Below are 12,665 nucleotides of genomic sequence, written 5' to 3'. Positions count from 1 at the left end.
ACCTGATACTAAAACATTCACAATTACTAGCCATAATGTATAAAAAATTTTAAAATAATATTTTTACACATCTTTTGGTGAAAATCATTTATATTACTAAAATTAAAATTCAAAGAAAACTTGTTAAAAAATTATGCTCCACTTATTTGTTATTGTAGACAGAGTCGAGTTTGAATAGAGTTCTAGGCAAAAACACACAAGTTCAAAAAATTCAATATTTAATTTTTTTTTTGGAAGTGTGCACATTGCGACAAAAATTAATTTTGTCTGTTCAATTTATCTATTTATAATTTTCAAACTATTAAAAATTTGAAACCACACAAAATTTTTTTAACGGTAAAATGAAACCAAAATGCCTAACCTTAAAAACTAAATGTGCTAAAAAATAAAACCATTATTACAGATCTCTAATCACGCTATAAAATCATGCACTGTTCCAATTATCGGATTCACTTCTGTGCCAGTGTTTTCTGTTGTAATTCATGGCCATAATAATTTCCTTTTTCCCCTGATATTGGCATGGTGATGAAACAAATACAGATATTAGTTAATTTTCAAGTTTAAAATGTTAAAAATGGTCTTTGTTTACCATCTTCCAAGTTTTTTGTCAATGTTTTATGAGACTAGAAAAAAAATATATTGAAAATGTGTTGAGTGTTTAAAATACAGAGTATAAAACAATTTTTTGATAATGCGTTCATGTTAAAACATCCAAAGTCGGTATTTACGTCGCACTAATGATTACCTAAACAGTCAACATTCATATCTGACAAACTCACTAAGTATACCACATCAAATTTTCACTATACTTAATAAACAAATAAATGTTCGAAAATTCCTAGTTTTAGTATTCAAAGTCCAATCATCAATCAAACATGAACAATAAATTTATATGTATTTGAAAATTGAAATATTTGCAAAGGCCTGGATGCTGCCCCAAAATCAAACAGCCGGGCTAGGTCTCGTTCTCTGCTCTCTTAAGGTTCAACACAATGGTATTACAACTAAAATCTGCTAGACCAAACTTGAAAAAAAATATTTTTCATAATCCGGAGCATCTCTTGCCATAACTATCCTCACGCTGGTGGATGACAAAAGACGGCACAAAACGGTAGTTTATCAGGAGGAATATAACAAAACAATTTGTGAATTTTAGGGCTTTTCCGCTTCGTAAAAACGTATGAAACGGAAAATTAATGATTTTATAAGTGTTATGTTCCGGGAAAGTAAACCATTATAAATAAAGTACTTTCGGCGGGACCAAAAATTATCGGCGTATGACGGTACTCCAGACTGGCCGGGCCTAAGCGTTGCGAACCTGTGCTACTTGGAGAGCGTCTCCTTGAGGTAACGCATGAGGTGGTCGCTCACGTCCCTCAGCTCCGGCCACTGCTTCAGCACGAAGGCGACGGCGCCCACCAGGAACAGAGTGGTGAGGACTCGCAGCCTGCGCAATCATTCAACTGTTAACTATCGCCACAAACTACATACCTAGAATACTGACATGTCATGCTACACAATTATTAAAAACAAGATAACACAACGCAGTGTTTTTTTTTTGCTTTCATTTCACAGACAAACACCCCCACTCACTGTTGAAATACACACACTACATATAAAGAAACAAAGGAACATGTTAATATGCAGTACAGGGGTATATATATATTAAAAAAAAAGATTAATAGCCGTCATGTAGAAACAAAAATTACAAAAGTCTCAGATATCACATTGCATCCGTGATCAAGATCTGTTCTTCAAAAAAATCATTACTGAAATGTAAAATACAAGTATATAACCTGCTAGAAAAAAGAAACACTGTACTTGAATGAAAACTAACAGTAACCATGAACTCTGACAAAACTAAAAAAAAAAAACAGGCGGCCAAGATTGACTACTAGAATCCACGGAATAAAAACTGAACATTAATTGATCAATTGGTGCCAAGTTATAGACATTTCACTGCAGTTAACAAGTATACAACAATTGTTCGAGTTATTTCAATGTAAGAACTAAATTTCGGTAGGCCTGTGCGAATACTAGTTTTTTGATACAAAGCCAATATCATATTGAATTTTTAAAATATTTGCAAAGTCAGAGAACATTTTTGAATATTGTTCCCAGCAAGGTTATATTACACTTCCTTTATAAGATACTGGATTGACGTGAAAAAAAAACCATAACTTTTGTAATGATTGATAAAATGATAAACCAATTAGGCCTTTACATATTAAAACTAACCATACATAATATTAATACCGAACATTCATTTCATTAAAAACCTGTCTCTCATAATTTTTTTTTAAGTAACATTATTTGTGCAGAACATATTTAAACAACACAAAAAAAAAATTAAATATTTTTATGAGAAAATCTTATGCTTCCATGTTTTAAAGCTTCACATCAAACACCTAGCTTCACATCAAACAACTAGCTCCTCATGGAAAGAATGGAAAAGGCGAGTGGAGTGTTAAAACGGGGAGCAGGGGGCAGCTGACCGGGTGCGCAGGAAGGGCATGACGATGCCGGCGGCGGTCGCCACGAGCAGCAGCACCACCTGCAGCACCGTCAGCACCACGTTGATCAGCTTGACCACCAGTGCGCGCGCGTTCGAGTTGTCGATGCCCTCCAGCGTGACGTACTGCTGGTGCTGCTGCTGCTGGTGCTCCATCTTCGAGATCTGCGACAAGCACACGCGCCGCCCCGCCCACGGTCGTCAGCTTGCCGGCCACCCGGACATCACTCGTTAACTACTCGAGAGATGACCCACTAATCCACATCAATTTATTTTTAACTGTTGCATCCTTTCAACACAGTTTTTAGTTGCACTGGCTCAAAGAGATAAGTAGGGTACGGAAAGATTCGCGGGTTCGATGACCTGCAGGATGAACTCCATAGTCCTACATACACTCGGGTCAAATGCCACCCGCACTCATTGGTTGCTGTCCAGTGAGACGTCCCAACGTAGCAGCCTGCGATTCGATAAACCTTTGGTTGGGTGTTTCTAATTGGCCCAGAGTCATCCAGGTGAGTTGTGAGCCAATAGCACAGGCAGCACTGAGGCATAACTATTTGTATTTTAGCCTATCGCGAAATGAACTCGCGAATTTTTCCGGTCTCTAGAAATAAGACAAAAGGAAAGTTACGGAATTGAATTCATACACACACACACAATCATATGTAATTAATAACATAAGCAAACTTAAACACGAAGATAAAGTAATATGAAATAGATATATTGTTAGGAATGTACCCCCGACTGTTAAAACCATTACAGATAATTTTTCTACGTGATTTAAGAGTACAGTTTTGAAATAAGTATTTAAACTTACAGCTGATGTGTAACAAAAAAACTGAAGTAATGCCTAAAAAAAAGTAAGTTTACATGACTTCCATCACCATTAGTTACTAAGTGACTTGTAGACCCCTTATACTATAACTGAGTTAACTCCACCACATGACAGAGTAAACAGAAAGTAGAGGGAAAGAGAATGAGGCGTGAGAAAGATGGGAGCCAGAGAGAACAATGGGGTGAGGGACAACGAGTAGAGGAGGATAAAGGGAGGGAAGGAAAAGGGAGAGCAGGAGGGGTACACCCAGAGAGAGAGAGAGAGAGAGAGAGAGAGAGAGAGAGAGAGAGAGAGAGAGAGAAGGGAAGGGGGGGTGGAGTGAGAGCGCGTGTGGTCGCACCTTGGTCTGGCAGGCCTCGAGCATCTCGTGGATATCGCGGAGCCGCTCCTCGCTCTGGTACTGAACCTTCTCCTCCATGTCGCTGATGGTCTGCTTCAGGTTCTCCACCTCATTCTGGTGCAGCTCCGTGAGGTCGTTGACCTGCTCCTCCAGCCGCTCGCAGCGGAACCTCTCTTCTTGCAGCGTCTGGCCCACGAACGTCACCTCCCGCTGCAACGACTGCTGCAAGCACACCACGCAGTGTCCTGCAGACCAGCCGTCTCTCCCCGCCACGCAAACGCTCATTCAAGTTATCAATATAAATATAAATTGGTTCTCTGTAAAGTCGGTTACGTGACGTCATAACAAAACATTAATGAAATGATTGCATACTTTTATGAATAAAATAAAATTGAAACATTTTTATTGAATTATCACTATTTTGTATGGATACAAAGGAGTGAAATTAATTCTACAATTTAATTGATAAATTTACAATTATTTGCACTCATTAATTCAAATATGTTTATTACTTTAACGAAGAGATTATTTTAACTGCAACTTTTATACATGTTTGCTATTTAACTTCTTCCGATCTGTGTTATTCTGTTAAGGATAGGACAATGATAGGAAACGTAGGAAACGAATGGGAGTGTTTCAAGTTTAATGTGCCTCGAAAAAGTCAAATTGGTGGTTGTTCCAATTGAGTGGAAGAGAGATAGATGCGGCGCAAGCGTACTATGAGCGTAATGGGACACACCGTAACAGGACAATGTGTGTAACGGGACACATCGTAACGGGACTCTTTTTCGTGCATGCAGTCGGCGTTCATTGATTTATTAGATGTTGTTACATCAATAAAAAAATCTCTTAATGAACAGAAACTTTTGAGTTAAATTAATTTTTAAAGTTCCAAACGAATGTTAATATAGTTTACATTAAATTATTAGAAGAGTTGGGCTAACGTTAATGCTCATAATCATTCTTGGAGAACCTTGGCTTCTTGTTCAATCCATGAGAAATCATTTTTTCAACAGGTCCAGAAATCGATGCAGTTATCTTACAGAATCGAGTCCAAGCCGAGGCTTTACTTCGAGATAGGACATTTGAACAGTTTTCGAAGAGCTACGCAGCGACGAAAAAAGCTTTTCTGAAGTCCGACGTAGGGAAAGTTGGCACGCTGCAAGTTGTGCCGTCGTCGAAGGCCACACCGCTAACCTTGACGGTCTCCAGCTCCTCCCGCAGGCGCTCAAACTCCTCGCGCCGCTCCCGCATCTCGACGAAGACGGGCTCCAGGTTGTAGTCGGAGGAGGCGAGGTGGAAGGCGTGGTGGTGCGAGGGCGACTGCCGCTGGGCCATGCTCTCGCTCGTCACCGAGCTGCAGCCGGAGCCCTCCTCCGAGGCCATCTTGATGGCGCCGGCGCTGGAGGACGCGTGGGCCGACCCCCCGCCCAGGCTGCAGTTGCCCGGGAGGGTGGCGCTGCCGTGGTGTGTCTTCTCCTCCTCCCCCGAGCCGCTGTCCCCGTTCCCTGCGCCCCGCCCCACTGTCCGTGACCCTCCCTCCGACGCTCCGTCGCCAGCTGAGAGCCACCTTCAAATATATATACTGTATAGAAGTCGCCAGCCCAGGTTAAAATTTCTAATACGGTTTTGAGGTAGTTGGTTGATTCACCGCCGCAATCGCCACATATCTCTAGGGCATTGACTTGCGGTGGTCCCTAGCGGGCAAGTGTCGAACTCTTCAAACACCCCTTCCCCCTCCCGTTGAACGACCTTGAGCTGCAGTGAATGATAGGTGGGGGGGGGGGGGGGTGCGGGGGAACGACAGCGGGCGACAGTGCTGCGCTCTAGCGTGTAAATAACAATCTAAGACGATACAGGGCGTTACGGCAGCGCACTGCAGCGGTGAAGTTCCCAAGCTGCTCATCATACGCTCCAGTAAAAGTAGAGTAAATCCTATCCACTCCCGACTTCTATACAGTATATATAGTCAAAGGTGCCACAAAGCGACTTTCTACCACTATTGAATAACGTTAAAAAACTACACCTGACAAAATTTGTAAAGAAACATTAAATATACAGGAGCTGTATTGATAAATTTTAGACCTGTAAGAATACCAGTTTCTAATTCAATTCAAATATGAGTAAAAACATAAAAATAGCAACAATAGGGGGAGAAATTATTTTTAGCACAAAGTTTAATTACGACATATATTGGTTCTGGAAACTTAGTGTGTGCTTGATAGTCTCTTAATTTTTTTTTTATTAAGATTCAAGAAACATTAAGCATAATTTAAATTTTTAATTGATTATAACTGACATATTCACGAGTCTGAAAAGCCAAACCAATGGTTGCTTCAAAGTAATGCACGAAAACTAATTTTTTTAATTAATCTGCTTTAATGTATTGCAATGATTCCAACTCTCAAAAATTATAACCTAGAAATAACACGCATAATGAACACGTCTTCCCAATAATTTCATTTCTAATATCTAGAATGCACAATACACTCTTATATTTTTTTGATAACTGATACTTACTGGAAAGTGTGTTGATATTATCTGCACTTCCAAACTTATTCTTGATCAGATGAGCAAACTCTCTAGGTTTAGACATAACAGTCCTGCAAAATTACGTCACACGTCAAAATTTTAAGTAAACAACTAGCAGGCAAACAACATGGAAGTAAAAGAAATATAAGGAAAAATAAAAATTCACTCTGATGCTTAGAACTCCATCTAACACTGAAGAGGTTACTACAGTACACGGCCTTCAGTTCACACAACGCAACGTATTTAAACAAGGCTCTAATAAAAGCTCCTTCAGATAAGATATTCAACTATAGTACATGTGGGAGGAAAAAAGGCTAACTAAACACAGTAGACAAGTATCTGCATTATAAAACAAATCAAGTGAGATAACTTCATTAATAACATTATAACATTAAAAAAAAAAAAAAAATGTTTTCAGGCAATAAATTCCACCAAACTATAAAAAAAATTCTTCAATAATATTTTATGCATAAATTATACAATGTTCATCAATTTTACTGCCAAGGTAATGAAAAATAATAAAAACATTAAATTGACATTTTTAAGATACACATATATTATGTAAATACATAAACCAAAATGAAAATATGGCTAATATGAGGACAATCTAACGTAAGTACTATGGAATCTTAAATCATATCAAAAGATTCCTTTTAATTTGGAAAATGTTCCTAAGAACCCATTTTGTTTGGCATTGATTGATTAAAGTATTTGTTGAATGTCAAGAGAATATGGGGGTAGGTACTTATGATATTGTTTCAAGCAAATGGAGAAAACTAACACTGCTGATGTTGACAAAAATATATACCTATTTAAAAAAAATTTTAAATATTGAAAAATTTTGTTGCCATTTGAACATAACTACATTATGCATTCAAAGCATTTGAAGAAAAGTATATGATTATTTCTCTCTTTCTACATCTTTCTCACTCTCACTCCTCCCCCCCCCCCCCCCCCCCCCACCCTTTTTTTTTTACCATCTGTGTGATACTCATTTACACCTTGGAGAAAGGGTAAACTAATTTCAGGCCCAAATCATCTCTCTCAACTTCTCAAAGCAATAAATATTTTGATAACATGCAAGACACCAGAAAATCACCCTCCCTTTCTTTGTTATGCCTATAAAAGCAAAATGTTGCTGAATGATAATATCATTAATACAAGTTGTAACCATCATGTTGTTTCTTTGGTTCATAATGTTAGTGGGGTAAAAAAAAAGCAAGCAACATAACTGACACACGTAAAAAGCTCACAATGCTTACCCAGAGAAACCAGTGATGCCATCACGAATATTGCCACCAACATGTCTGCAAAAACACATTTTAACAAATGATGCGCACACAGAAGCAAGCCACGAAACAAGCAGTTCCCCTCACCACTGCTACAGACATATCTCCACTAACTTCTGAACTTTCCGTTTTAGGCTTAAAACAACACAGCCTCGTTGCCAAATGGTTACTAGTATGAAACAGATGGATAGAGCCTTGCTACAGTTGGCCGTGCGTCTAACACGCCAGCTCACACACATTACAGTAATCAGCGTTCACGCCTTACTGGATGTCAGCTTTAATGTTGGGCATTGATAACGAGTAATGACTAGGGATGGGCCAATTGAATCCTAAAATACCATCTAATCCATAGTATTTGAAGGATTCAATATTCGAAGAAAAAGATTTTATTAATAACATTACAGGAAATGAAGTAAATTAAAAAATTAAAGTTTACTAGGTCAACTTTTTTCTTCATACCTATCCTGTTTCTATTCCCAAAGATATTGAACTTTTAATGTGTAATTAGTAAATAAATAAAATTACGATATATATTGGTTCTGTGTTGTGAAACAAACATTTAAAGGGTACATTATTTTATTTTTTATCATTGACACCTATATTTGGATCTGAGGGGTATATTCTAGGTACTCTTTGGGTTTCAAATTCTAGAAAATTGGGAATTGACCCAACACAAGACTAAACTAATGACTGGATCAATAAGCTAGTAAATTATCTAAAGAGCTACCAGTTAGTCCTGGCTTTTTAATTAATTGTAAACCTTCAGGTGTAACTAACTATTTTACTAATGATTGTGTGAGCATGTGAGGTACTTTTTACTGGGCTTAAGGAGTCCACCTAGTCAAGGCTGTGTGCGTGTTGGTGAGGCGGGATGATAAATGCGACGACACTCGCCGGTGCTTCTAGCGTGGTATTGCATCTAAATGCAAGGCTGTGGACTGGCGTGCACTTTCAGATTCGAGCGGTGACCATAACATTACATGGTCGAGAAATGAAGATAAAGGATTAATCCAAGTTCCTGGAGTGCTTTCGAGAATCTGTACTGGACGATTCATGCCTAAAAATTGTTCTAAACTCACGTTTGAACCATTTCCACTCTTCAAAAAATACAGTTTAAAAACAAAATACAGAAATGTAACTACTCATCCGCACTCGGGGTTTAGTGAATATTTCCAACGAGCTGTAGACAGCATATAGTTACATTTAAGCTGCAAGACAAAAAAAAAACTTAAGAAACAGAAAGGGGGAGGAAAAAGACATCAAAAAACTTTACAATTAAAATCAGATTTAAGAAACAATTCGTGCTTCACAAAACATTTAACTGTACTCTGTATTCATACCCTACTGGCTTGACTCAATGAGTCCAAGGCAACGTTAACGAGCTTAATAGCTATTAGCACGGTAATTTCCAGGTCATGGCCACTTATGATTCACTAGCACTTGGACTACAATGAAGGCTTTGGCAGAGACAAAAGTTTCCATATTTGTGACTTATAGTTGTGAATAAGATAGATAGCCAACCCCTGCTTCAGCTGCAAATATAACTGCAGTTTACGTATGTTTTTAATGCAATATTTTAAAAAATCACATAAAGTCACTTGCAACATTTTTCTAAATGTTTTAAAACCACATTGAAAGCCATATTTTAATTATTTTTTTTTAACCTCCAATAATTTTACTTACACAATACATACTTATAGCGTTATAGCACATTATGGAATCAACATTGAAAAATGCCCAACACCTGAACACATTAATTTAAGGATGGACATCAACTACATACACACATTACATAAACAATTAGTTTCTGTAGTTAAGGCTCGGCTTAACCCCTCATGTTGTACTTTCCATTTTAAGCTAATTGCAAATAGTTATGAAGACATGTTTGGAAAATGAGATAAAAGAAGCAATTTTGTGTTACTAAGAAGTGGGAACACATAATTAACTTCTAGTGACAGACCACGGTACAAATAGTATGGTCAAATAATCATTATGAATGTTTACCTGACTTTTTACAAATGCATATATAAATGCATATTATTCTAACAAATTTTCTAGTAAAAAAAAATATTACGATTAAATACTTGAAAATCTAAATAAATTGTTTTAGATACAAAAAAAATTGCTATGAAGTGAAGTGGGTCAGGTCGAACCTTAATATTTAAACGGACAAAACACGAATCTGTCAGCAAAGTGCCAAAAAATCACAGGCCAAAATACAAAATGTACATATATTAAATCTAACTCTTTAAGCAATAAAGACATTTGTTTAAAGTCAAAAATAGGTAACGCCAAATATACACAGGAATTTCAAGCAGCTAAATAGCTTATCCTAAATAAAGGCTCTTCTCACTAGTGTGTGCTTAATTTCAACACAACCAGGGGAGGGGGGGGGACAAGGGTAATTTGCCCCCCCCCCCCTTCTGAAACCTTGAAGTGGGGGCAAACAAAGTGCTGTGTAATCAATTTTTAGATAATAAAACTGCTTAAATAGCACCATTTTCCACCTTGAAATACAAATTTTCCCGGGGGAGTAGCCCCGGACCCCCCCCCCCCCCCGCTTTAATAAGGGGGATCAATGATTCTTTATAAAAAAGGTATATTGCCCCCCCCCTCCCTTGGAAATTTAGTTGTTACGCCCCTGAACACAACTGAAAATGTACGAGCATGTGACTCGGAACCCAGTGCAGTCTGATCCCGCGCGAGACGCGCGGGAACGGTGCACACTCACTTGAGGCCTTGGCCCATGTCGCGCAGCATCTCGCGCGGCTGGCGGTGGTGGCTGCCCGGCAGGCCGTACGTCTCCAGCTCGCGCAGCTTCCTGCTGTAGCTCTCCAGCTTCTTCTGCAGCTGCGAGATGGACTGCGCCGACTTCTGGTTCTTCTTCTCGAACACCGCCTTTATCCTCTGCAGCTGCTGCTTGTCCGCATTGGCCGCCAGCTTCAAGTACTCGTTCACGTTGTCTGCGCAACCAGCGACACGCACTGCTGCACTACTGCACACGCCACCGGGGCTTCCCACTGCTCGCTAAACAAATACAGAAATTTGGATCCGATTCCAAACCCAACAGATGATTAAAATTATCCTTATCAGCAGGGTCAAGATTTTGTGGTTTTATTTATTTTAGATCAATTTCATTCTTAAAACCAGAGTTATATAAAAAATAGTGTACTATTCATAAAATACGGAACTAAAAATACTTCTTAGTACCTATTTTGCCGAAATGGTCTCATTTTGACTGATATGATGCACCTATACAATAAAATAATTGGTAATAGGCATTTATTAAAAAGAGAACTAGCCATCAGAAAAATAAAAGAAATTAATCAGAAAATTTTGTATATGTTCGAAAAATGTGCTGTATGTCACTGATGTAAAAAGTTTTACTACTAAGAGATTCAAGCTTAAACAACATGTTAATTTTTTTTTTCTAATCTGTTTGGTTCATACAATTTGGAATGAAAAATGCATGCTTAATAAATTACATCCAATGAATTTTACCACAACGAAAATAAAATTCTTGTAATTTGGGTTAAAACTGTCAATTGCTGATTGATTTTATGTTTCTAGTTTCCCACTTGTGCTAAATAATTAACTAGCATTTTGGTGTTATACATTAGGTATATTGATATGCTTTGCAGTGCAATACATATTGATTTTATTGCAATTCACCATATAATCTTGTCACATACACACAAGGTCACCAAGCATTCTCTTTAACCCGGTAATGTCCTCTTTTTTATATTATAGCCTTTTTAACTGTCCGGGTTGCTTTTATAAGAAATAAGCTATTTTTTAATAGGAGTGAGAGAAAGAAAATTTCTGTTATTTTAATTGCATTGTGTGTATTTTTAAACACTTTGGTAAATAACACTATTAATTTATGGTTTTCTGAAACTTCTCACCTTGAAAAAATCTACTATCCACTGACCTTGAGTCATATACCCAAATAATCCACATCTTCTGATTTTTTTTCTTCGGCAGTACAAGTAAAGGTTGGTTAAGTCAGTCTCATTAATAATAACAAAAATTAGTATTAAAAAGAAATAAATTTTATTAAAAAATGACTGGTGTTTCAACAATAAGGATATTCTAACATTCCATTGCTGACTCAACCAACAAAAACTCAAGGTTATTTTCTCATTTAAAAAAAGTGATATGGGTGCAAATAAAATATGAACTTTGCAAGGCACTAACGACCAACACGCAGGCATAATCACTAGCAAAACTAACAAAGATAAAAATATCAAGAAGCCATTATCATGAATATTTTCTAAACATTTAGAGAAGTGTTCTTAGAACAGTAAAACTAAATTTCCTCAAATTGATGGAATGTTACAACATGTACAATTTTTTTTAATTGCTAAGCAGCAGTAGCAGTAGCAGTCCTAGACTTTGCGGGGCCCAATGTCATTTACTCTTGTAGGGCCTAATATTTTGGAGGAGTAAGAGGGGGGGAGGGCAGAGAAAAATGGGTTCTGGGGGCCTTCCCCTAGAACAATTAAAAATAACTTTAAAACTACATTTTTTAGACCAACCTGGAACTTAGATTTCTACAATGGTTTTCCTTACTAATCTTAAGAAATTTTGGTATTCTTTCCTGATAAATGATATTTGGTTTAGTTTTATAAATACTAACAAATTCTGGTGAAATAGGGCCATGAAAACTTTATTGAAATCAAAAAGTATTAGCCAGAACTGTAAGTTTCATGCAAATATATCAATTTAATTCTTCTTTTCCCTATTAATGGTCCAATTTTTCAAAGAAAATTAGACAAAAACTGCAAACAAAAATGAAAAAGTTTGGTGCAGGATCCTGGGCGACTCCCCGGCTTGATCGCCTCTGATTTTACGTCAGACATTTAACATTGTGCACAGTAAAATATTTTATGAACACCAATATGTCTCCTTAACATACACTAAATAACCAAATCCTCTAAACCAAGTCGAAAAGGTTACTGACCATCTCGAGCTGTCTGTTCATCTCTGATTTGTTCTTTGGTTCGTGCTATCTTGTTCTGGATGTGTTCCATTGCCGCCCTCGTCCTGTGGAACTCTGACGTGCTGGTTAATTGGCCGTCGACGTCGTCGCTAGCCATCACGTGTTCGGAAGAACCATTCGAGAGGAATGGCGATGAAGACAGAAAAATATCCTGC

At 37.7% G+C, this 12,665-nt stretch overlaps 1 protein-coding gene across 7 annotated transcripts in view; it reads right to left on the bottom strand.

Annotated features, from left to right (window-relative positions):
• LOC134543195 (transmembrane and coiled-coil domains protein 2) overlaps positions 1 to 12,665 on the bottom strand; it is a 34,154-nt gene that overhangs the window by 3,920 nt on the left and 17,569 nt on the right. For 4 of the 7 annotated variants that reach the window (XM_063388090.1, XM_063388095.1, XM_063388093.1 and 1 more), the window contains 8 exons: positions 12,472 to 12,661; positions 10,240 to 10,471; positions 7,482 to 7,526; positions 6,208 to 6,290; positions 4,885 to 5,195; positions 3,688 to 3,909; positions 2,496 to 2,677; positions 1,319 to 1,447 (listed from right to left, as the gene is read on the bottom strand). In XM_063388090.1, the coding sequence (XP_063244160.1) occupies positions 1,324 to 1,447; positions 2,496 to 2,677; positions 3,688 to 3,909; positions 4,885 to 5,195; positions 6,208 to 6,290; positions 7,482 to 7,526; positions 10,240 to 10,471; positions 12,472 to 12,661 (1,389 nt within the window). In that variant the 3' untranslated portion in view covers positions 1,319 to 1,323. Of the gene's footprint in view, positions 1 to 500; positions 1,448 to 2,495; positions 2,678 to 3,687; positions 3,910 to 4,884; positions 5,196 to 6,207; positions 6,291 to 7,481; positions 7,527 to 10,239; positions 10,472 to 12,471; positions 12,662 to 12,665 lie in introns of those variants that run through there. The other 3 variants (XM_063388092.1, XM_063388097.1, XM_063388091.1) reach the window with 2 other exon arrangements.

This window comes from Bacillus rossius (genome assembly GCF_032445375.1).
Source record: "Bacillus rossius redtenbacheri isolate Brsri chromosome 9 unlocalized genomic scaffold, Brsri_v3 Brsri_v3_scf9_2, whole genome shotgun sequence".
Lineage (NCBI taxonomy): Eukaryota > Metazoa > Arthropoda > Insecta > Phasmatodea > Bacillidae > Bacillus > Bacillus rossius.
This window is presented reverse-complemented; position numbering and strand designations above follow the sequence as displayed.